Consider the following 26467-nt stretch of genomic DNA (forward strand, 5'->3'; position numbering starts at 1 on the left):
ACTAGTCGGAAGTAAGAATTAACCCATTCGTTTATTCATTGTATGAAGGAACTCTCTCACCAACTACTGCCACTTTCTCCCTCCTGGCATGCAATCAAATCAAACGTGAACTTTCGTCTATTAAGGCGCTACCTATACAAATTGAAAATCACACATGTAAAGTTTATTTACGTTTACTCAGAAATAAACGACTGCCAGCATGCCTTGTTGTGATAAAGAGGGTCGTGAGGATCAGACACCTATTTTCGACAGCCATAGGACGCTTAACACTTGTTTGGTTCATTCCATTTCTGGAATACGAAGTAATCAGTATTGGTGCTAAGAATGTTTTTTTGCAAACAGCTTGTGTAGAAGAAAGTCTACCGGCAAAAAATGTTGCTTTTCTTTAAATACTGCACTTATGAAAGTTTACTCGCTGAAAAACAAGTAAAAGCACCAATATGAGCACCTGAAGGTACGTGCTGGCCACAGATGTCAATAAGGACAGTAAAATGTGCACGCGCGGATTCAAGGCAGTTTAGAACTGCTGTCTCCTATCGCCAGATGGCTATCGCGGTGGACCTGTAACGTTTGTCCTATAATACTCCCTCTGATAGGTTGGAGATAAGGTGTTTGAAAAAAAAACAGATCTTTAGCTGATAAAATTACTAAAAACCTTATGTCTTTCTAAACTTTTATAAAACCGATTTTTTTAACTTTGTCAGGTCTGCAAAAAGTAAGGGGGATCCCTGGTCACCTCTCGCAGATTAACCCAGGCACCAATCCAGTAAGTAAAGAAGTCATGATCAGGAATTGAGGCGTGTGTGTGTGTGTGTGGGGGGGGGGGGGGGGCATATGTGCCATGGTTGACATTATCATACCTACACCCTTCATAACTTTCATAAGCATTATGTCAAAGATTCGAGCGAGATATTTGTCCTGGTTTGGGATACAGCGATATAGCGGCCAGTTGGAAAGGCAAGAAGTGGCGGTTCTTCCCCGCCAGTCATGATAGGTGCCCGGGATTCTAGTGTATGAAGTAGTAGTCATAATGTGTGCAAAGAAAAAAGAGCTATGTGCACATAGTGGTGTTCGACCCATCTGTCTGCGAGAAACAGTTTGTAATGGAGTCACGTAGCAACAGACGCAGGTATGTTGGTGTCTGCAGACAGTGCCTGATACTACATAGAACGGTAGGTGCCATTCTGCCTCTATTTATGGCTCTATTGTGCTGGTGTACGCTGGCGCCAGCACGCCATGTGGCATAGAGGTTACGAGAGTGTCGACAGAGGCCAACGACAAGACTCGCTGGAAATGCGATGCCAACGTCATCTCCGCCGCCAGTATTTAAGATAGCCGCTGTGGACCGAAGGGCCAGTTCGTTCGAGTTAGTCAGTTAGTTCGTTCCAGTTAGTTCAGTTAATTCGAGGCTGTATGCTGTATGAATTCCAGCGTGTCACCGAGACGGAGCCGCAGACTTGGCCTCTAGCACACAGACAGGCAGCACATAGCAAACTTATAGTGAACACAGCGGGCTCCTACTTCAACAGTATTGAGGCTACGTGGTCTATACAGAAGAGAGCTTGTACCACAGCACATGGAAACTCTCTTTTTTATGAATAAAGAACCCAGTTATTAATTGCATGCAGTTTGTGTTATGGAACGAGGATACCGGCCACCAACCAACATCCTCTCCTTGCTTCCCATGGTACAGCTCTACAGAGAATACAACATCTACACCATGCGTGAAGCATAGTATGTACTGCTGAATACTGAACTGCTCATTGACAGTAGAGTATACCCTCATTAAGCAATGAGGCTCCAGGTTGTGGCAAGCATATGCTTTCCCATGTTGAGTTAGATAATCTTGATTGAATTTTCTCATTCTGAGAGCATTGAAGGGCGATCTGTTTTAATTGTTAAAAACCATTCAAAAGCCATGATCGCACAAAATATTTTTTATTCAAGACAATCGGTTTCAACAGTCTTAGTTGTCTTCTTCAAGTTTTAAACATTTTTTGTTGCAAAACATGTTCATTTTACGCTGAACCTCATGCACAAGATTCAAGAGGATAAACTCAGCACATTATAAACGTTTGTCATCGGTAAAATATTTAAAAACTCACAGCACCTTGTCCAAAAGGCCATGTCTATATAGAGGATGACTATAATTAAAGTTAAACTTTCAAAACACTGTAGAAATAACACCACTGGTCAGAATGACGTCAAATTGCAACGGAATGTTATTGGAGAAGAGGGAAAACGTATGCCAGAAGAAAAAATATAGTGCGAAAATTGATCAATAGATGGCGCTGTATGTGTCAGAATACGTAAATGAAAACACCTGTCATGCGCACGATCCATTGATATTGCTATAAACACGCCGGGTTGTAAAGCTGGAAATGCATATCCTCCTATTTCCATCTATTGTACTATAAATTTTTTCCTTATTTTGTTACTTGAAGATATGACATTTCTGTGTCTTTATATATTGTAATTGTTTTACTATTTGTATATATATATTTATGCATTTATGTCGATGTATAATTGGTTTGTTTTGTAAATATTATTTGTAATTTTACGCTGGGTCTTGCCTAGGGAAAGCTATGCTATCGAACGATTACATCGATAGGTCGTGTGGAGAACCAAAGTGTTTAGGATCTTTGGTAGTGTTAACTCTGCCGTATGGAGCGCGGGCAGAGAGAGTCTGGCTGGAGTAGGGCAGTGGAGCAGGTGTGTTGTGTGACGCTCCCGCGAGTTGCCGCGCTTTCGGGGTTTGGCAGCATGTAATTGCGCTCGACTTACTAAGATAGTTTCTGACACGGTGTCGCGGACGGGAAGCATTAGCTGGCGCTCATCAAGAGCCCGTTTCGCCTGGTGACCGTGTCGAGAAGAAGGCGCGCCAACATCCAGCTTCTGCAACAGTGACGGCCGACAATGAGTGACTGTCGCCACCTCCTCGACCGACGACTTCAAACCTTCAATCAACCAACAAGGAAGACTGGAAGCACGTAAAGTTTTAGAACTGTATGGCAGACCTCAGCTTTTAAAATTGTTCCATTTGCCTCACATAATTACAGCAACTTAGCATGAACCTTTGTTGCTCATTGTCCCAATTGGATTACCAAGCATGGTCTCTTCCTTTTCCGGAATGAACCCGAGTGTCGTTGAAATTCAAACGCCAGCATTAAAGTAATATCATTCGATTTCACTGCTTTAATTTCAAAGTTCAGTTAAGGTATTCATAGCTGGCTACAATATTTAGATTACACAAGCACAAATTAAGAGTGCGAGTTTTGTTACCATATTTTAGCTTACCTGTGACTGCAGCTCAGCTTGGTATGTACTAAATTTTACTATTGTTAATTGTTCAGAATCATTTAATTCAAGTTCAAAGTTAAATCTCTTATTTCTAAATTGCGTAGATTCAAGTAGCTTTTGAAATGATTGTTGAGGTAGCCCAAGACCAACCTTATTTTACTGAATTTCGTAGTGCTTCAGAAACAAAGCTCACTATTAATTTCAGTCACTAAATTAACTTTCAATTTTCCGGTTTTATTAATTCTTTTGCTAAATTAAGTCAGAGTGTAGCGAAATTTATTACTTCTGACAAACATCCAGTTTTCACACAACATGTGTCAACCTTCAGTTCCCACGCTTTTAGTGCTAATTATATGTTCAATAACCTTTGGTTGGTTCAAATGGCTCTGAGCACTATGGGACTTAACGTCTGAGGTCATCAGTCCCCTAGAACTTAGAACTACTTAAACCTAACTAACCTAAGGACATCACACACATCCATGCCCGAGGCAGGATTCAAACCTGCGACCGTAGCGGTCGCGCGGTTCCAGGCTCTAGCGCCTAGAACCGCTCGGCCACCCGGGCCGGCTCAATAACCTTTCTTTTTCAGTTATTATAGTAGTTGTCCATAGGACTGGCGACCGTAATTTCCCCCAAAACTCAAATATCAAATTAACGCCAGTTAATTGTTAACGTAACGACCGCACATTTACTTTCTTTATTAATTTTACCCTCTTCTCAAAATTAATTTTTACCAATTTCATTTGCATTTTTCCTTTCATTTAGATGTAACCCTTTCCTCCCTCTTTACCGACAAATTAACTTCGGTGACGATTGCTTTTCCCAAATTTGCATTAGGTGGACGCGGTTTAATTTTTCACTGTCATTAAGGTCGATAAGTGAGGGGGAGGTTACAGGGTACGCGGCTTTTCCTCCTTACGCGTCTCCGGCGTTTGCCATGACTGTCTCAATGCAGGATCGCGCTCTGTTTGTAAAGCTGTATTACAAGAATGATGACTGTGCACACGTCACTCAGCAGAAGTTCCGGACACTGAAGGGGTTGAAAAAAGGCGTTGGTCCGATGACTGCCGTGGGTCTGGAGAAAATGATTCGGGAATTTGAAAACACAGTTTCTTTTGGTGTGCAACCTGGTAGAGGGGGGAAACAAATTGATTCGATGTCAGTGGAAATAGTGGCCACAGCAATGGAGGAAGAGGCGAGTAGTGGTGTGCAAAAGAGGTAGTGCGTGGAAAATTGCCCGAACATTGGACATATCCGTGATTACGGTGCGAAAAATCCCACGAAACATCCTTCTTTGCTACCTATTCAAAATTGCCGAGCGGTCTAGGCGCTGCAGTCATGGACTGTGCGGCTGGTCCCGGCGGAGGTTCGAGTCCTCCCTCGGGCATGTGTGTGTGTGTGTGTTTGTCCTTAGGATAATTTAGGTTAAGTAGTGTGTAAGCTTAGGGACTGATGACCTTAACAGTCCAGTCCCATAAGATTTCACACACATTTTAGCATTTTTTTTGCACGAGTTGCTTCCTATTGACCTGCCAGCAAGAGAGACCTTTGCTTTAGAATTTCTTGCTCGCATGGAAGTGGACAATGATTAACTGTGGAAGGTTTTGTGGGCAGACAAAGCCCACTTCCATCTGACAGGATATGTCAATACACAGAACTGTCGAATATGGGTAACGGAAAGTCCACAAGCAAATCAAACAGTATCACTTCATCCTGAAAAGGCCACTGTGTGGTGCGGGTTTACGGGCTTATTTATCATAGGGCCATATTTTTTCGAAGAGACAGGTGCTTCCGGTCCCATTACCTGTAGCATCACTGATAAGCGCTATGAGTGTCTTTTGCGCAACCACGTCAATCCGGCTCTTCAACAGCGTGTATGTGTGAATGGAATCATTTTTATGCAAGATGACGCACCTCCGCACGTTGCAAATCCAGTTAAGCAGCTGCTGAAGCGCCATTTCGGAAATGCTAGAGTTATCAGCCGCTATTTCCCTACAGCCTGGCCGTCCCGATCACCTGATCTTAATCAGTGTGACTTCTGGCCGTGGGACTATCTGAAAGCTGTTGCGTTCAGTGTTCTGACTGCAAACTTAGATGCATTGAAGGCACGCATTGCACAACACATTCTGAACGTGACCGCGGAAACACTTCAATCAGTTGTGGAACATGCTGTTTCTCGATTTCAACTTATTGCAAAAAACGGTGGACAGCCTACTGAACATGTTTTGCGCCAGTCACACGGAAATTAATAACCCAATTTGATTTTTATTTATGCTTTTTATGCGGTTTTTGGCCTCAGTACAATTAAAAACAGATTTTTCCCATCCGATGTTGTATGACCTTTCCGTGGTGGATGGGCTTACGGAACTAACAGTAACACACCTGTACACCAATGCACACTGAGTAGTACAGTTTGTTTAACGTCAAACGTTCACTTTAGGCATTGTTGTACGATTCATTTGTCATTTGCAGTCGACCACCATTAAATTATGATGCTTACAGCGCCATCTATCGCTACATTTTGTAACTATTTATTTTTCTTCTGCCATACGTTTTCCCCCTTCTCCGATAATATTCCGTTGCAATTTCACGTCATTCTGACCAGTGGTGTTATTTCTACAGCGTTCTGAGAGTTTAACTTTAATTATAATCACCCTTTACATATTGCTGACGGATGCTTGTTACATGGTACAAATACAGTACACAATAGCACATCTGTTTACCTATATTGGACACTTAATAAACAATCGTTTAGTCGGTTAACATCTGACGCTTCAAGGATCAGCTAGAGCAGCAACCATTTAAAACCATTCTTAAAATTAAGCAATTCTTTAGCAATATAAAAAACAGCTTAGAATAGGACAACTTTTCAAATTTATTATTGCTACTTAATAAATATTTTGGAAAAACTGTATCAAGTTTTTAAAAAGTTTCAATTTTGCGCTGTATGAATGTAGAGTTTTATTACTAAAATCAAATGTATTTATTGATATAAGCAGATTAAATAGTAGTTATACTCTTTTTCCGTCACAGTCAACTTGGATCACTAAGGAAAAGGTCCACTAGCGCCACCCTATAGCGCCAGCTATTTGTTACTATTTCTGCTGACACCTCGTTTATACTTGGTGCCTTTCCTCCTTTCATACTGCACAGTGCTGATTCTACTTCTTTTCCTTGTCGTTACTTATCTCCTCATTGGGCCTCTCCTCCTCACCTATCCAATCTAGATTTAAAACTGATTTGAAGTGATCTTTCCACATGACTTTCAATTTCTTCTTAACATTTACATCCGGAATAGTGAGATTGTCATTCACAACTTTCCTGTTTCCCGCCACTATCCCATGTAGTATTTCCTGTTGCTTTTGCTGTATTACTCCATCATCTCTGTCCATTTCCTCCTCTCCTCTGCCAATATCTTCGTGGCAGCCTCTGAGTCGTAAACATCCATTCAAACAGTCTATTACCCGCTTCGAGTGGTTGATGTGTATGCTAGGCTACTAGTTAAGTGACTTCCCCTCACTAAAAGGCGTCATGTGGCAGGGAAAATTTGTTTTCTAGCAATCTGTCATTGAATTCTGGGTGAATACGGTAGAGTACAGTACTGCGGCGAGCCGCAGTGCAACTGGGAGAGTGACTATATCAGTCTGTTCATCTGCGGCTCTCAAAGGACACGTCACAAGACAGAAAGTCTTTTGGGTAAAAAGGCCGATTTGGTTGCAGCTGTTCTCATCTACGGGTGTATCATGTTAGGAACACGTAGAAGTTCCCTAGGAGTACTGTGACAGATGCAATTTTTGGGAATGGTCTCTCACAACAGTATGTATTCTCTTTACATGATGCAAGTGGAACTGGTCTCCATCTGACTCTTGCTAATGCCCACCACACTGTGTTGCTTTATTGACACTCTTTCTCTCTCTCTCTCTCTCTCTCTCTCTCTCTCTCTCTGTGTGTGTGTGTGTGTGTGTGTGTGTGTGTGTGCGCGCGCGCGTGTTGAAAGGTGGCTACACTGAGCCACTGCGCCAGAGATTGCGCCAAAGAGTATTATTAAGCCGCCTACACAGTGCTTGGAAAGAACTCGTAGCAGTCAGTGCCTGTCGAGGACTCGGGGTAGTTTGTGGTGAGATGTTGTAGCAGAGAGTGTTTGTTGAGATGTGCTATTAGGCAGTGCTTGCTGAGATGTGATATTGGAGAGTTCTGGTTGAAATGTGATAGTAGAGAGTCAGTGTGACATATAATGTAAGGATTAGAGTGATTTTCATCAATATAAATGAGGTAATAAACTCCGTTTCTTTTTATTTCAGTATCCTAAATAATGCGTCATTACAGGTTCAGTCAACAAGCATCTGGCGTGTGTTCTTGTATTAGAGTTTCATTCTGCTTTCCTTACGCAATTGTAGTATTTGTAATTTTCTTTTATCACGTCAGTAAAATTGGTATTTAAAAATTCTTGTCTTGTTGAAGAAGAACCGTGCCAGATGTGCGTTGAGTCACACTCCCACATACAGAACAGTTATACTTGTGCTTTGGTTTAGTAGGTTTTATAGTTGCTGGGGACTTAATTAATTACCTGTGTTTACGAAAAATTTCATTTCATTCTTCGTTGTTGTTCTTTGCAGTCAGATAGCGTAATAATACTAGTCAGGGCCAACCGATTACGAGACACAGCGTAATCGGAGTTACAGCTACTAAAAACTAAAAATATGTTCAATCATATTTAATTAAGCCCCCATGCACGTGGCGACCGCTGCTTCGGATCGTCCCTTGGAATCTTCTGATTGTAAAAATAGTAGACAGTAGTATTGTTGTAGTAATTTGTAGTTTAGTAATTGTAGTCTATTTTGCATGTGTAGATTTGGTAATTGTCATTCTTCTAATGGAATTTTTTCTCAGAATTTGATTTGTTGTCTTGTATACGCGTTTGACAATTTAGTGCAATTATTTCAATTGTTCGTTTAATCGTGTTTGAGGGAAACATTTCATGTAAATGGGATTGTTGGAGATAGAGAGTCATTGTGTGTAATTTTCGTACAGTGACGAATTTTTTTATGTTTTGTAAATGATTACGCGGTCGAGGAAAAAGGCGAAAATGATGAATAGTGAGAATGACGAAATTGTTAACATGGCGAACTCGCCAACAGAGGAAAACAGTATGATGGATAATGAAGTGGAAAACAATGTAATAAGTCGGGAAAATAGTCCGGAACCATTTCAAAATTTTTCACAATCAAAAAATTTTGAGGATCCGAGATTAACGACAGAAGAATCTGGAATAGTATCGAACTCAGATAGCTTTGCAGCTATGACGAAGGAAAGTGGTTTCGTGGGAAATGTTAGGGGTGAAAAGAATTTTGAAACAGTTACCATGGAGCAGTTGATGAGTGCTATATTAAATGTGGGATCACAGTTACGATCTGAATTTAAAACAGAGATAGGAACAATTAAAACTGAGATAGGAACAATTAAAACTGAGATGGGAACAATTAAAACTGATATGGGAACAATGGAAGCACGGTTAGACTCATTGGGATCACAGTTAGGATCTGAATTAAAAACAGAGATAGGGACAATTAAAACTGAGATGGGAACAATGGAAACACGGTTAGACTCACGAATAGGGACATGTTTCAAAAACATGAAAGATGAATTAAAGAAAGAAATCAGAGAAGAAGTGCAACCAATTTTGAATGCTCACAATAATAGATTAATTGCAGTAGAAATCAGACAAAGGGAACAGGATAGAGAACAGGAAGAAAGAGCTCGCGTGATAGTACAGAAATTTTCAGAGTTAAATTTACAACGTGCAAAAGATAAGGAAGAAATATTTGAGAGAATCGAAGAATCCGTACCAAATGACAGATTAAATAATCTAACACAACAATATGAACAGTTAACTACCAAATGTGTCAATACTGAAACCCGAGTCACGACACTTACGGAAGACGTAAATAAACAGAAAGAACAATTAGGTGACTTATCGGAAAGAATTGAGGAAATTTCAGATAAATTGACAAATCTTAGTTTACATGGGGACAGAGATTCGGATGATACAGCTCCATTACCATTTGCAGAAACCGAATAGTACCAGAACATAAATAAGCATGTTGAAAATCAGGGAAAATTTAATGAACGCGTTAAAAGGGAAGTTGAGGCATTACGAAAGCAAGTCAAACAGATCGAAGGCGAAATTGTAGGAAAAGACAGCAAAAGAAATTTAGAATCACAGATATCAGAGGGGTTTGAAGAAAATAATCTGTTTCATTTACGGGATGAGACAAGAGAGCGCCAGGCGCGCGAATTTAACAATAATCGTCATTGGGACTGGGACAGACGCGGTAGGTCTTTGTCGCCACGAGGCGAAAACTTTGACTATAAACACTTTTTGACTGTTCGGAAATTTAAGATCTCCCGCAATTCTAAGAATGACATACATCCATGTGCATGGTTAGATCAATTTATGTACGCACTTCCACCAAATTGGCCACTAAGTCACAAACTGGAATTTATGTGTGGATATTTAGAAAACGAACCGGCGACGCGGATGCGCGCACTCATTAGAGATTGTAATAATCTAAATGATTTTTATCATGCATTTCTATCGGCATATTGGTCCGAAAACACACAAGACAGAGTCAAACATAGTCTGATTATGCAGCGTAATTTTAAACAGTCTGAGTTCCGCACGCCGGCAGAGTACTTTGAAGACATGATTCGAAAGAATCAGTTCCTGTCCAACCCTTATAGCCCGACTGAATTAATTCGCATTTGTTTAACTAAGCTGCCACAATCCATAAGACAAATTGCTTTAGCCGGAAGATGTAAAGACGACATTGAGACTTTTAAGACCTTGCTACAAGAACTCGAGTATGACAACGACGATGGGACTTCCTGTAATTTTTTCAGTAACAGTAATTACAATAGATTTTCAGAGAAAAGGGATAGTGATCGGAACGGGCGTTATATGGGTAATGTTGAGAATGACAGACGTAACAGACAGGACAATAGATACCAGCCCTATGACAATAAGAGACGTTCTAACAGAAATTACACAGACAATTATAATAGCGGTAATTCGTACCGGAATGATCAATCATACGGAAACAGTAATCGGTATCATCAGGACAGAAATTATTCATACAGTAATAGAAATTCTTACTACAGAAATAACCAGGGTAGTAGATACAACAATAATTTCAGAAGTGACAGTCGAAATTACACAAGAAGTAGTTATGCAGATAGACAGGAAAACAGAAATTTTAATAACAGACACAGCCAAGAATTTGCATCTAACAGACAGGAAGGACCTAATTGGCATCCTCCACGTGACAGAACTTCAGAGAGACAAGTGCAAATCGTAGAAATTGATCCGCGAAATGACACGAATACTCAAAGACGTGACGCAAACAATCGACAATGACTTGTAGCTTCGGCTTCTGGCAGCAATGTAGACGGTTCAGAAAGTAATGACACTACGACTTTACACTACGTACGCCTGGAAGACATGAGAGACATTTTGCTAGACGAAAAGGAAAATAATGTAGACGCGTTTTTACATCCTGTTATTGAAGTATGTGTGGGTAAGAATAAGTTCACTGCAGTTTTAGATTCTGGGAGCCCATTGAATGTCATTAGTGAATCAGTTTTTCGTATATGTGAAAGAACTATTGCCTGTCCTGTGTTGCCTATTTCTAAAACTACAATTCGAGGAGCGATTTCTGGAAAAAGTGTGGAGGTCAAACAACAGACCAATTTAAATTTCATTTGTCAAGGATACGAATTTTCTGCTGATTTTATTATTGTTCCATTACTCAGTACACAAATTATATTAGGTATGGAGTTTCTTAACGCACATAAGGCAATTTTGAACTTTAAAGAAGGAGGTGTGAATTTCACTGTTGCCGGAATGCCGATATGTTTGAAATTTTTCGAGTGTTAGGAAGATCTGAATCAGATACAAAATGTTTAAGGTTTCTTACTTCTGATGTTTTCGTTGAGCATTATGACGACAGTGTGTTTATTCATGACAATGACAATAGATACAGAGACACGATGGATGATATAATTAATAGCGAAGAATTAATTAATGAAAGCTGAAGTGCCAGATGACGTTGCAAGAGAAGAGCTGCACCACATTTTGACTTCACATGCTACGGTATTTAGTCATCATACAGGAACTATACAAGGCCTACAATATTTATTTAAAGTAAAAGAACATACACCATTTCGGGGGAAAACGTACGCTATTCCTTTGGCTTACAGAGACAAGGTTAAGAATGAACTTCAGTACATGTTAGATCAGGGCATTATTGAGCCTGCAGTCAGTCCTTATACCAGTCCATTACACGTTGTTCTTAAAAAGGATGGGTCAATTCGTTTGGTTCTGGATTCCAGACAGATAAATAATATCATCATTCCTGAAACTGACCGCCCACAAAATTTAGATGAACTTCTTCAACATTTCCATGGAATTAAAGTCTTATCCACGATTGATATGCGCGCAAGTTTTTGGCAAATAGAACTCCACCCTGATTGTAGAAAATACACGGCCTTTTTAGCCTTTGGTAACTGTTACCAGTTTCGGAAATTACCGTTTGGACTTACTGTATCTTCAGCAGCATTCATTCGTAGCTTAAATGAAATTTTACCTGTTTATCTTCGTGACAATATTACTTCATATGTTGCCGATATTCTTATTGCTAAACGTTCTTGGAGTGAGCACAACAAAATTTTGGATTCATTATTACGTATTTTTGCAAGAGTTGGCACTACAGTAAACTTAGAAAAATCTGAATTTGGTCGTTCACAGGTGAAATTTCTCGGTCACATTATTTGTACAGAAGGTATTCTTCCAGATCAAAAAAAAAAAATTATACGCTATTCGAAATTATGCTGTTCCTACTACAAAACGTGATGTTCGTAGTTTTCTTGGTGTATGTAATTTTCTTAGACGCTTTGTTAAATTGGACGATTTGGCCACACCTCGTTTATGTGAACTATCTGGAAAGAAATCTAATTGGTGTTGGGATGAGGAAGCTCAGTCAGAATTTGAACAGCTTCGTGATGCTTTAGTTGCTGCTCCACTTCTTTCACATCCGGATTTATCTAAAGATTTTTGTTTGGCGACGGACTCATCATACAAGGGCCTAGGTGCACATTTATTTCAAGAGATAGAAGAAAACGGCGTTGTAGTACAGAAGACTATTGCATTTGGAAGTCGTGTTCTTTCTAAATCAGAAAAGAATTATTCGATTACGGAACTTGAAGCTTTGGCTGTTGTTTGGGCTTTCACAAAATTTCGGACATTTTTGTTTGGCAGGCATACTAAGGTTTATACCGATCATCGAGCTCTGGAATTTCTTATGTCAACAAAATTAACTCACGGCAGATTGTCACGATGGGCGTTGTACCTACAGGAGTTTGGCTTTAGTATTGTTTACATACAGGGTTCTTCAAATATTGTTGCTGATGCTTTATCACGTGCACCTGTGGGTTTGAAACAAAGTGCTGAATAGGACTGCAAGGAAAACAATTATTGTTTGATGTATATTCAAGGTGTTGCGTTTGAGAACTTTATTTCGTCTTCGCTCCAGGACATCGCTAAGGAGCAAAATAAGGATCCAATCTGGAAGGACATTAAGGAGAAGTGGAGGAGAAAGGAAAGTGTAGCGATTAGACAGCATTATTTAGTCCGCAATGACATTCTTTTTAAACGAAAATCGGTCGACAACTCTGGTTAGTATGTATTCCTGATGAGTGGGTTAATAAGCTGATTTGGTATACGCATTTCAGTTATGCACACTTTGGTCCCAGAAAATGCTTTCATAAATTACTTCAGTAATATGGAAAAACGTATTCGATTTGTTCTGGCCAAATGCAAATTATGTCAAAAGGCTAAGCCGCCAACAGTTTCTCACAGAGCACCGTTGTTTCCTATCATTCCAGCGAAATTAAAGGAGATGGCTGCAGTCGATTTGTTCGGTCCAGTGGTTCGTTCTACTAATGGTTTTGCGTACATTTTCGTAGCAGTGGAGTTGACATCAAAATATGTGTGTTTTACACCTTTACGCAAAGCAAGAGCTCATTCAGTATCTAACGCTTTTATCAAACATTTTCTTAAAGAAGTTGGTCATGTTGATAAGGTTATATCAGATAATGGATCACAATTTCGTTCTAAAATTTGGCTTCATACTCTACAGCGTCGTAAAATTACACCAATTTTCATTTCACTTTTTCACCCTCAATCTAACGCTTCAGAGAGATGGATGAAGGAAATCAATAAATTGTGTCGACTTTATTGTCATCAGAATCACAGAACTTGGGATCAGTATCTTCATATTTTTCAAAACATTCTGAATGAACTCCCTAATGATTCAACTTCTTTACCGCCATTACTGATATTAAAAAACAAAGCTCCGACAAATCGCATATCTGAAATCGTTCCTTTTCCGCCTTCACGGAAACTGCGGCATTCTGAAGTTGTCAACCTGGCTCTGCAAAATATTGCATCTGCGGCTGCTAGAAGAGAGAAATCAGCTAAGCGTCCTGGTCGTTCAAAAATCTTGTCAGTTGGTCAAAAAGTGTTAATTAAGTCTCATCGTTTGTCGCACAAAGGAAAAGGCTTGTGTCGCAAATTTTTTCTCCTTTATAACGGTCCATATAGAATTCGTAAAATTATTCTGTCGAAGTAGAAACTCTTAAATCTCGACGCTCTAAAGGAATACATCATATATCTAACGTAAAAATTTTTGTGGAATGATATACTTTTAAAAAAAATTGTGGAATGACATACTTTAGAGAAACTCATAGCTACATGTAAACATGCGGAGAGTACAAGGATACCGCGCTGTGTTTTGGCGGCGGCACATACTCAAAGCAACAGTCAAGTCTGCGCGCCGCACAAAGCAGTCGTTGACCGCGAACAATTGCTTCCTACGTCACGCGCCTACAGCTGATTGAGCGCTCAGTGTGAATGCACTGACAGCCGTAAACAAATACACAGTTTAATTTCTCCGACTAAATTCAGTATACAGCTATAGTGACTTGATGAATTATGTTATTAACATTCAGTATTTTTCAGGATACGGTTCTATAAAATATTTAAGAACTTCAGGTAAATTCTGTGCGTGTCCGACGTTAAGACGACTTGCTATCGAGAAATTTTCAGGAAGAATGTAATTTCCAAGAAGAAACTAATAAACTAAAAAGGTAACTATTAATTGAGTTTATTTTTCAGGTAACATATTTCCACTTAGGTACGTACTTTAGATGCAGTTTGCTGCTCGCGATTACGTGATTCATACTTTGTGCTAAATTTCATGTTCTATGAAATTACTTGTGAAGCAACGTGCTTGCGTACGTTAACTGATTTTGACAATGATTATTAATGAACTGAGTTGTAACTTGTGTATATTATGCATCGCTTGGCTGCACTGCTTTTTCACTGATGTCATATTTTTTTTAATTATGTGCCTGCTGTGCTTATTTATTTAAATTATAATTGTCACCTGATTAATTGTGCTGTTGTGGTTAGGTATGTAAGTTATACTTTGTGATTTATCTGCTTGCGCCTTCATGTTTACTTATTAGGATGACATATGAACATTTATTTGCTTATGCTGATATGATGCTAATGACCTGTTTGCTGCTATGCGTATGGAGTGCATATTTATACATTTCTGTTTGTTGTCATAACTACTCTTTGATTTGGTGTATAGAAATGCTGATATACTGTGTATGAACATAGAGTTTAGGTCACACTATTGTATTAATTATAGATTGTTCGCTTGGCAGAGCCTCGTTGTAAGAATTGTGCTGCGTACACTTGTTGCATTCTGTTCTCTACTGGTATATTTATTCGCTATTGCTTGTTTTGCTTACGCTCAGTGCCTTATATTTTTAAGATAAGAAAATGAACTGCTATAATTCGACGAACGACATTGGTACAAAGAACTTCGTTGAGGTCACATGAGCTGGAGGTTTTATGGCAGCTGTATAATTTTATGCTAATAGGAAGGAAGCTAACGACATGACATACCATTACTAGGTTTAGACCATTAACAATTATTACACTGCATTTTTCGCGAGCAATTGAAATAGGAAGTGACACTTGACACAAGAAATACTCCACATGTTTGCTTTTGCCATAATTCTTGAAGTGGTGTACACACTGTGAAATATTATGATCATTCACATTCCGTAATCGTACTTAATTACTGAGAGTTATTCGAACTAAGTCTGTTAGAGGTCATGTATGCATTTATTTTGTTTATAATTCATAATGAGTAGAAGATTTGGGTCAGATGGATCACACAGAGGTTGTGTGTTGACAATGTGTCTTCGGATTGTATGGGATGATGAACTGAAGTTTGCACTAGGATTTTATCTGTACTTGTTCGAGGAGACTGACTAGAGGAAAGAGTTGTTATGAAAGTGAAATGATATTGGTAATAAGGTTTATATGTATCGACGCATTGAAGAGGTATTATTGAGATTGTGTGAAGTTGATGATTATTGGAGTTTTGGTGGATAAGAGGTAAAGTAAGTAAGGAGCATATATTGGCAATAAGGTTTATATGTATCGACGTATTGAAGAGGTATTATTGAGGTATTATTGAGATTGTGTGAAGTTGATTATTATTGGAGTTTTGGTGGATAAGAGGTAAAGTAAGTGAGATGCATATTTTTTTGTTGGTCTTATGGAACAAGGAGGATGAAGATAGCAGACTAGAACACTAAAGTAGAAGGAAGATAGTCTATACATACACTTTGTTAAATCACTAAGCAGTATATACTTTTTTTTGAAGAGAGGAAGTATTTGCATATCTTGGCTCACTGACAGTTGTTCAACAACAGTACATTTGATCTGGCTTGGCAAACATTGGTCTTGACATGATGACTATGACGTTGACTAACTATTATTGACTGTTATACATTGCTGCCACTACTACTTGATACACATGATGAACATCAGATTTTGGCAGAATTGCATTTACACAGTTAACACTATTCAATTACACAGTAGTACTTAATGTGGATGAAAGATGAGTGAGTGTGTTTTGTGTGTTTTCCTTTACTAATCCTACCCACCTATCTCGTAAATATTATTTTATTTGTTTGTAGTGGCTTGCACTGACACCCATAAATATTATAGGTTTACTGATATTTGAGTATTTGTAATAGTTAATATGACAATTATCTGACATCATTTGTGTGTTTGTTATGATTTGTATGTTTAGTGTAAAAGCATTTGTATGTGCATTCAAACTATTGTTCATGCCTGAACTGTCTGATTAGTGAAGGTAAATATTGTGAACCGTTACCTGCACTTTTTCAACATAATGTGTGACACTTAGGAATGATTAATTTCTGCTGATGAACTGTGTGATCAGGGATAGTGAATATTATGGACTGTTACTTGTACTTTTTCTACATGATTGGTGCCACTAGGACATGTTTAATTTGTGCTTATATACTCTGATGAACAGTGTGATCGGTGATAGTGAATATCATGGACTGCTCTCTGGACCTGCTCATCATTGCTAGGTGCAACTGATGGACTACTTGTATGGAAATGAAGTCACTTGTTGCTGTCTGCACCTACTCAACATTGCTGGGTGCCACTGATGGACTGCTTCTACTGAACTAATGTGACTTGTTGCTGTGTGTACCTCTTCAACTTTACTGGGTGCCACATATGGAAATGCTTCTACTGAAATGATGTCACTTGTCGGTGTCTGCACCTGCATTGCAGGGTGCAACTGATGGACTGCTTCTACTGAAATGAAGTCACTTGTTGCTGTCTGCACCTACTCAACATTGCTGGGTGCCACTGATGGACTGCTTCTACTGAACTAATGTGACTTGTTGCTGTGTGTACCTCTTCAACTTTACTGGGTGCCACAGATGGAAATGCTTCTACTGAAATGATGTCACTTGTCGGTGTCTGCACCTGCTCAACATTGCTGGGTTCAACTGATGCACTGCTTCTACTGAAATGATGTCACTTGTTGGTGTCTGCACTTGCTCAACATTGCTGGGTGCAACTGATGGACTGCTTCTACTGAAATGATGTCACTTGTAGGTGTCTGCACCTGCTCAACTTTACTGGGTGCCACAGATGGAACTGCTTCTACTGAAATGATGTCACTTGTTGGTGTCTGCACCTGCTCAACATTGCTGGGTGCAACTGATGGACTGCTTCTACTGAAATGATGTCACTTGTTGGTGTCTGCACCTGCTCAACATTGCAGGGTGCAACTGATGGACTGCTTCTACTGAAATGATGTCACTTGTCGGTGTCTGCACCTGCTCAACATTGCAGGGTGCAACTGATGGACTGCTTCTACTGAAATGATGTCACTTGTTGGTGTCTGCACCTGCTCAACATTGCAGGGTGCAACAGATGGAACTGCTTCTACTGAAATGATGTCACTTGTTGGTGTCTGCACCTGCTCAACATTGCTGGGTGCAACTGATGGACTGCTTCTACTGAAATGATGTCACTTGTTGGTGTCTGCACCTGCTCAACATTGCTGGGTGCAACTGATGAACTGTTTCTACTGAAATGAAGTCACTTGTTGCTGTCTGCACCTACTCAACATTGCTGGGTGCCTCTGATGGATTGCTTCTACTGAACTAATGTGACTTGTTGCTGGGTGTACCTGCTAAACTTTACTGGGTGCCACTGATGGACTGCTTCTACTGAAAAGATGTCACCTGTGTCTTTTTTTTGTATAAACTAATCATTGAAAGCATTTTATGTGAACATTTGCATAAACTGATTTTTTGTGTATTGTGTGAACTCTTATGTAAAGTCACATGTATGAAAAGAAGTTGTATTGCCTACTGTATTTTATATATTAGGTTATTGAAAGGTCAGTGCAAAGCCAAAATTTTAACTAATTATGTGATATTTAGGTATTAATATTATCTTTTATTTTTGTCTGTATTTTTGTGGACGAATTTGGTGGTATTTTCACCACCAATGCTGGCAAAAATACCATCTAATTCTGGCCTGTGGAGGAGGGGCATATGAAAGGTGGCTACAATGAGCCACTGCGCCAGAGATTGCGCCAAAGAGTATTATTAAGCCGCCTACACAGTGCTTGGAAAGAACTCGTAGCAGTCAGTGCCTGTTAAGAACTCGTAGCAGTCAGTGCCTGTCGAGGACTCGGGGTAGTTTGTGCTGAGATGTTGTAGCAGAGAGTGTTTGTTGAGATGTGCTATTAGGCAGTGCTTGCTGAGATGTGATATTGGAGAGTTCTGGTTGAAATGTGATAGTAGAGAGTCGGTGTGACATACAATGTAAGGATTAGAGTGATTTTCATCAATATAAATGAGGTAATAAACTCCGTTTCTTTTTATTTCAGTATCCTAAATAATGCGTCATTACAGGTTCAGTCAACAAGCATCTGGCGTGTGTTCTTGTATTAGAGTTTAATTCTGCTTTCCTTACGCAATTGTAGTATTTGTAATTTTCTTTTATCACGTCAGTAAAATTGGTATTTAAAAATTCTTGTCTTGTTGAAGAAGAACCGTGCCAGATGTGCGTTGAGTCACACTCCCACATACAGAACAGTTATACTTGTGCTTTGGTTTAGTAGGTTTTATAGTTGCTGGGGACTTAATTAATTAACTGTGTTTACGAAAAATTTCATTTCATTCTTTGTTGTTGTTCTTTGCAGTCAGATAGCGTAATAATACTAGTCAGGGCCAACCGATTACGAGACACAGCGTAATCGGAGTTACAGCTACTAAAAACTAAAAATATTTTCAATCATATTTAATTAAGCCCCCATGCAGTGTGTTTTGAGGACGAGTAGATGAACGTGAGAAACACGCGTCTTGAGGGCCTAGCAAGCTCTAGGATCTACATTCGATTGAAGAGGCATGGTCTATCAAAGAACCATTGCTGACCTCTAGAAGGTGTCTGTCCAGCAATGGTTAGCAGTACTGCAAGACGTGCTGGACGACTTCTTCTATGTTATGGGGAACCTTTGTGCATCCCGTACAGCCACGTGAAGATGTCAAGACTGTTATTGACATTATCTACGTTTTTGGCGAAAGGACTGCACACAATATAAACCCTACCCGAGAGGCACGACCAGTTTTCTGATAACTCTTGTATCCATATCACTATGTCACGTGTCGGAATGTTACGTAGGTACCTATTACTGACCAAATGCTCTCTACGGTTATGGACATGAATGTGGATTAATTCAACAAACGCCTGACATCGCTTTCATTAGCAGAATGATGCAAATTTAATCAAGGAATTTAATAACAACGAAGTTTTTCACGATGATGGCATCCTTATATAAAATCTTCTCGTAGTTGAGACTGCGTCAGATAGGAGGCAAAACTCGAGCTTTCAAAGATCACCACCATCTTTTTCGTCAGAAGATGAATGTCTGCTGGGAGCGAAGCGTTCAAGCTTCTTATTGGTTGGGTGACGCCGCCAGGAATTCGAATTTCTATTGGCTGTGTGACGTCGCCTGTAGGGTAGGATCTGTATGGGCAAATACAGGATATAGGCAATGTGGCAGAGAGCCCTCCCCCATTCACCGGGTCCCAACTGAAGAACGGAGGGGGAACTGAGACCAACCCCAGCATCACCTCTCCCCTTAAAAGCTACGATTTTGAGTGTATTTCTCTAAAGACTATCTCTTTTAACGGCTGGTCTCCAGGTAAAATTCAGTTTAAAACCTCCATCTCTGTTAAAGTTGTTATTGCACATTTTAATTTCAATCGGTCCTATTATTATTCTGGCAGTTGTCCCTGAAAGTAAATAAATTTAACATATGGCGCATTTGTAGAAAAAGAAACTCTACTATCAACGTAAAATCGCCGGAAACAGTAGCTACCGTAAAATATCTAGGAGTAGCTACCGAGAACGACTTTAAGTGGAATGATCACATAAAACAAATAGTAGGAAAAACAGATGCTAGACTGAGAGTCATAGGAAGAATCTTAAGAAAATTTAACTCATAAACGAAAGAAACGGCTTACAAGGAACTTGTTTGACCGATTCCTGACTACTGTTCACCAGTCTATTGATTACTTCCACATACATCTCATGAAATAACCACGATGAGAAAACTCGAGAAATTGAAGTTAAAACAGAGACTTAGCGACAATCGTTCTTCCGACGCGCCATTCACATGTGGAACAGGGAAGGGGGGATAAGTTAGTGATAACAGGAATATCCTCCACCAAATACCGTCAGGTGGCTTGCAGAGTATTGGTCTAGATGTAAATTACGGAATGCTAGTAAGTCGATACCTAACGCGCCCGGCTAGCCGCGCGGTCTAACGCACTGCTTCCCGAGCGGGAAGGCATGCCGGTCCCCGGCACGGGTCCGCCCGGCGGATTTGTGTCGAGGTCCGGTGTGCCGGCCAGCCTGTGGATGGTTTTTAAGGCGGTTTTCCATCTACCTCGGCGAATGCGGGCTGGTTCCCCTGAGTTACACTAAGTCGGTCGGTGATTGCTGCGCAAACACTGTCTCCACGTACGCGTACACCATAATTACTCTTCCACGCGAACATTTGGGGTTACACTCGTCTGGTATGAGACGTTCCTGGGGCGGGTCCACTGGAGGCCGAACCGCACAATAACCCTGGTGGGTTCGGCATGGGGCGGCAGTGGGGTGGGTTGACTGCTGTGGCCTATTATGGGGTTGTGAACCACTGAGGCCTACGGCGGGACGAAGCCTCTCCGTCGTTTCTAGGTCCCCAGTTTGCTACACAGTACACAAGTCGATACCTGGGAGAGGACTTTCGTTTCCTCAAAGTTTATCTTGTGCTCTTCTGTGAGGCTGTTCTGCTATCGCTGGAATCTCAATATTTCTGTTCTTGGTGTGCCATCTATTTTGATTGTGGGCTGTCCATTGACAATCAACACTCAGGACAGCAGGTACACTCGAATCCAGGCCGTCTTTCACTGGACGCATTAAGTCCTTTATTTTCAATGGAGGTCGGCATACTTGTCTAATACCACATAAACGAATATACTCCCAATCTTGCTTGAGGTGGCCCTGCAGAATGTTGTGGGTTTGCTTCCTTTCGTTGCTACCTAATGAGTTGTATAGACTTGTAAGCTCCAACTATCGCAGCAGATGCCGTTTTCAAAACTTCCGTAATGACAGAAGGCACCGTGCTGTTTCGAATAATATGAGCCCGTTTCATGCCTACTTATACCAGAGGGACGTGGCATCACATCTGAAACTCTAACTCCTCCATAATGCCCACCTGCAGTAGAGACAAAAAATATTTTGAAAAACACATTTTCATAAGAAAAACACCTTACTCAGCGGAAAATCTTTACAACTGTTATGTAGCTTGATTTACAGCGCAATTGCGCTAACATCACAAAACAAGGACCACTGTGTTCCATAACTGGCGACATCACAATAATTTCACAAAATTACAGTAGATTGTCAAAGTCATATTACATCTTACAAGACTTGCGGAAGTCAAATTGGTATACACAGCCATTAGTGCATGATTGCGTAACCTTTCGCTTTAATTACAACCGCTTAGCGCTACGATACGGAGTCATAGCGAGCAGCCAAATGACGCAGGGGGATTTTCTACGGTCTTTAACCAAAAATTGCTACAGCTGGTCGTGGCTGGGGAATTTTCGTTCCTTAGCCTTCGTTCGAATTCATCTCACAGATTCGGCGGAATACTGGCGTAGCCATTTGTTTCCCGACAATAAACCACAGTGTCAAAATACGTTTGGATGGACTACAACAGCACTGTCAGTGTTGTACTTACCGCCACTACGCTGAATCCTGATGCAAGTGTTTGTATGGATGCTTGCCATTGCACAGCCAGCCAAGACGGGCTGGATAGGCAGGAAAGCGCACGGCGCACACCCTTGCGGCGAAAATACTTATTGTCGCTACTGTAGATCTATAAACTCTTGGCCCAGTTCTTTGAAGCCTTCACCTAAAACGGCATTAAAAGCTCTCATATCTTTACCTCTCTTTGTAGCACATTTTGCTTTAATACTATTTCTCGTTACTGCCAGTAGATCGTTATTGCCGGTAGACCTGAAGGAGCTGTGTCAGTGTGGGATTTCTTACAACTAGTTTTCTTCAAACGAGTTGTTCACGACTGAAAACCCAAAAATGTTGAGCAGTTTATGCACGACACCTACCCAGTAGACTTGCGGTTTTCATTTAAAACCAACGGAAATATATATTTTTAATGCAGCTGCTTCCTCACAATTCGTGATTACAGTTAGAAGCGCTACGAATGGGGAATCTGTGCTGTTTGTAGCCACCTCTTTGCAGTCAAACATTACCAAGCCTCCGTTCATGTTTCCTATCCCGAGCCACTAGACCTGGTGCGGGTATCACATCCATTTCGGCTGTGCTCTCCCCGTCTCGCTTACTCGGTAATGCGAGACTCTAGCACGCGCCAAAAAGAGCCCCGCACCGCAAAAATTCGACAATTTCTTTAAAATGCTATTTTTGCATTTAGTTGTCGCAAAATTTCCTCTGGTAGGGCTCACAGCACGATCTTAGCCTAGGCATCTGCTCTCACTAAACGTACAAATAGGGTGAAGTCCATTAATTACTTGAGAGGTGTTCTTTAAAATTTGGACCGCGCCTCTCCTTTTGGTGAGATTTGGTTAGGTGTGGTAGGACACCCCTCCCCCCCCCCCCCCCCCAACACCCTCCTCGCTCCACCCCCACGTGAGAATAACACAGCAGTTGCTTAAAAATATGTAAAAATGAAATTTTCTTATTTATTTTAAATATTGATTAAAACCTTTAATAAAACGTTATTCTTATAAACGTGCCAATCAAGAGTAGTATTCGGACGGACAGACAGACAGCCAGAGACAGACAGGCAAAAAGGCTCTGTGTAAATAGTGTTAACCATTTGAATGGTCTCTAAAAAACTGTCCATTTACTAGCGTATTACATACATCAAATGTCACTGAACCTTGTTTGTACCTTCCTTTGATCGCTGTGTGTACGTGACTTTTCAGTTTCCTGATTTACACGACCAGTACGAGAATTCTGTCAATGAGCTTCAGCATAGCTTCCTACCACAAACAATTAAATTTCTGCTAACACGTGTTATTCAACTTGTCGGCTTGCCGCTTAACGTACGCTTCTAAAAGTTTTGATACAAATTGATGTCGAATGCAGTAATATCGAATTTATATGTGTTACAAGAATATCGCGACTGACTTACTGACTGGGACGTAGAGTTTTAGAGTGGCACGGCAGAGAAGTCCTCGAATTAAATCTGCCACTTGTGCGGCACTTGTTTCAAATCGGGGTATCCTGGGGACGAACATGTATAAGGCCCTCAATCCAGTACAGAGTGGCCATAAAGATTGCGGGCGCTTAATATTTTCTACGCTTGGGATTAATTTTATGAAACAAAATTTTAACCATTTTAGTAATGTATATTCTCTGAATGAAAAAGTTGATGTGAGATGATCATTGCTGCCCCCCCCCCCCCCCTCCCCGTGCCACACATTTAAATGAAGTTTGGTGAGAGTTTGCCGGGCACATCTCCCCTTCCGTACCCCCATTTTGAGCTAACGTATTTAATGGACGTCTCCTAACTTAACGCCTTTAGGCCTTTGAAACCGAATGAACACATCTTCAGCAACTTTGAGCACCTTTCAGCCCAGCATAAACATTACAATATTTTCACAAGCTGTGACATGGTCGCGAATTGAACATTGACCCGAATATAGAACACATTTCCTTTACCTGACGTTTATGGTCACAACTACTGGACAATTAATCATTCAAGAATGTGTGTACGCCTACGCTAACGACATCTGGCGAACTTGCAACACAAACATTTTGTGGCTACTGTACGGCAGTTTGTTTCGAACAGTAGTGTTGCTGACAAGATGACTATTGTATATACTATTATTTATAAATATATTTGACGATGCTGGGGCTGATTTTGTGTTTAGAATTTGACGATGACACTATGGTTCCAGCGCGTTAGGAAATGTTTTTATAAAACAGGTATGCCTCTTCATATTTAAAGCGCACACATGCACATATATATCAATAATACTTCTCATTGTGGTCTATTTTATTGTTTTAAGCTGTAGACAAACTGCTAGTGTATTTGTGTTTTTCCCAAGTTTTTCTGCAGATCTGAAGATGGTCATTATAGACCGAAACCGGTAGTCTGATGACACGAAATTTGTGACCATAGACGTGAAGTAAAGGAAACATTACAATAATTTGGGACATCTCTGTAGAACTGTACGAGCACTTAGGATATTTTACAAGAAATGTATTCGCAATTGCGTATATGGACAACCGTCAGCTGTATAAGGGATTGAGGACTCGAACCCGGATTTCCCGCTTATCGAGAGCGGTCGCGCTACCAGTTGGTTATCTGGGCGAGGCTCACGGCCATGCGTCGTGCTCCGATAACCAAAAGGTGAGGCGACAATTCTCGATAAAAGGGGAAACCCGGGTTCGAGTCCGGTCTGGCACAAATTTTCATCGTCCTCAATGCATTATACAGATGAAGGTTGTCCTTATTTGCAACTGCGAATACATTCATTGTATTTCATAACGGCTGTAGTCACCGCAGTGTGCATGTCCGAAGAAATTTTGCAGCGTAATTCGGAATAACACAGGCACTCAATATCGGTAGGGTATTTTGTATGACATGCAACAAAACGAAGTGTTGAAAAAACAGAGGTCTGGTTAGGTGGAGGTTAAGGTGAGGTAAGGTGTGATTCATGTAAAGCTTCAGAATAAAGAGTCCAGGTGAGATATGTTAGGTTAAACGGATGAGTAAAGGTAAGGTAACGTAAGGTAAGGGGGAGGTAGGTCTGGGAGCGGAGCACCCACCTGCAGCAGGATCTGATGGACGCCGTACTCAATGCGGCGCTTGGTGTCGAGCACGTTGTCGGCCGTCTGAATGAGCACCCTCTCCACCTTGGCGAGCGCCTGCACTTCGGAACGCAGCTGCTCGTAGCTGGCCGTCACGCCCGAGAAGAGCGTCTCAGCCGCCTGGTTGCCTTCGGACACGGCGCGCACCACCTGCACAGTAGCACGCTGTTCAGAGCCCCCCTGTCAAACTGTTGTCACCCAGGCAGCAGTAACTGCTACTCTCTGCTACTGCGTCACCTGGTGCATCTTCCTAACGTACTCACTAGAGCTGGACAAGATAATTTATGGACTTCTACATAGAGCAAGGCCACCTTTGACATCGAAGTCTGTCAGTGTCTTTCTGGAGATCATTGCATATAAATCCTGATTGGTAGTCAATAGGATCTTGTACCATTGCTGAAAAAAATGTGATTAGGACTCACGAACTGAGGGTTCCATACAAACTTAATCATGTATACAGACAGTTCTTCCAACCCGGGAATCGAGAATCTCAACGACTTTTTCCTGTCGGAATAGACAGGCCCCCTGGCTCAGCAGCTGTTGTGGCAGAACACCTGAAGGAAAATTTGGAAAATATTTCGAGTAGATTTCCTGACCATGTTATAGTTCTGGGTGGAGATTTTAATTTACCAGATACAGGCTGAGAGAATCAAACGTTTATAACGGGTGGCAGGGACAAAGATTGCAGTTGTGTCGCAGGGGAGTGTTGTAGGACCATTGCTATTCAAAATAAATGATCTTGTGGATAACGTCGGAAGTTCACTGAGGCTTTCTGCGGATGATGCTGTAGTATATCTAGAGGTTGTAACAATGGAAAATTATACTGAAATGCAGAAGGATCTGCAACGAATTGGCGCATGGTGCAGGGAATGGCAATTGAATCTCAATGTAGACAAGTGTAATGTGCTGCGAATACACAGAAAGAAGGATCCTTTATCATTTAGCTACAATATAGCAGGTCAGTAACTGGAAGCAGTTAATTCCATAAATTATCTGGAAGTAGGCATTAGGAGTGATTTAAAATGGAATGACCATATAAAATTAATCGTCGGTAAAGCAGATGCCAGACAGATTCATTGGAGAAATCCTAAGGAAATGCAGTCCGAAAACAAAGGAAGTAGGTTACAGTACATTTGTCCACCCACTGCTTGAATACTGCTCACCGGTGTGGGATCCGTACCAGACAGGGTTGATAGAAGAGATAGAGAAGATCCAATGGAGAGCAGCGCGCTTCGTTACAGAATCATTTAGTAATCTCGAAAGTGTTGCAGAGATGAC

General features: G+C 40.7%; 1 protein-coding gene across 3 annotated transcripts in view; it reads right to left on the reverse strand.

Annotated features, from left to right (window-relative positions):
• Positions 1–26467, reverse strand: part of LOC124776340 (myosin-7B) — a 299944-nt gene that overhangs the window by 21973 nt on the left and 251504 nt on the right. For all 3 annotated transcript variants that reach the window (XM_047251286.1, XM_047251287.1, XM_047251288.1), the window contains one exon: positions 25148–25339. In XM_047251286.1, the coding sequence (XP_047107242.1) occupies positions 25148–25339 (192 nt within the window). The remainder of the gene's footprint in view (positions 1–25147; positions 25340–26467) is intronic.

This window comes from Schistocerca piceifrons, chromosome 2, assembly GCF_021461385.2.
Source record: "Schistocerca piceifrons isolate TAMUIC-IGC-003096 chromosome 2, iqSchPice1.1, whole genome shotgun sequence".
Classification (NCBI taxonomy): domain Eukaryota; kingdom Metazoa; phylum Arthropoda; class Insecta; order Orthoptera; family Acrididae; genus Schistocerca; species Schistocerca piceifrons.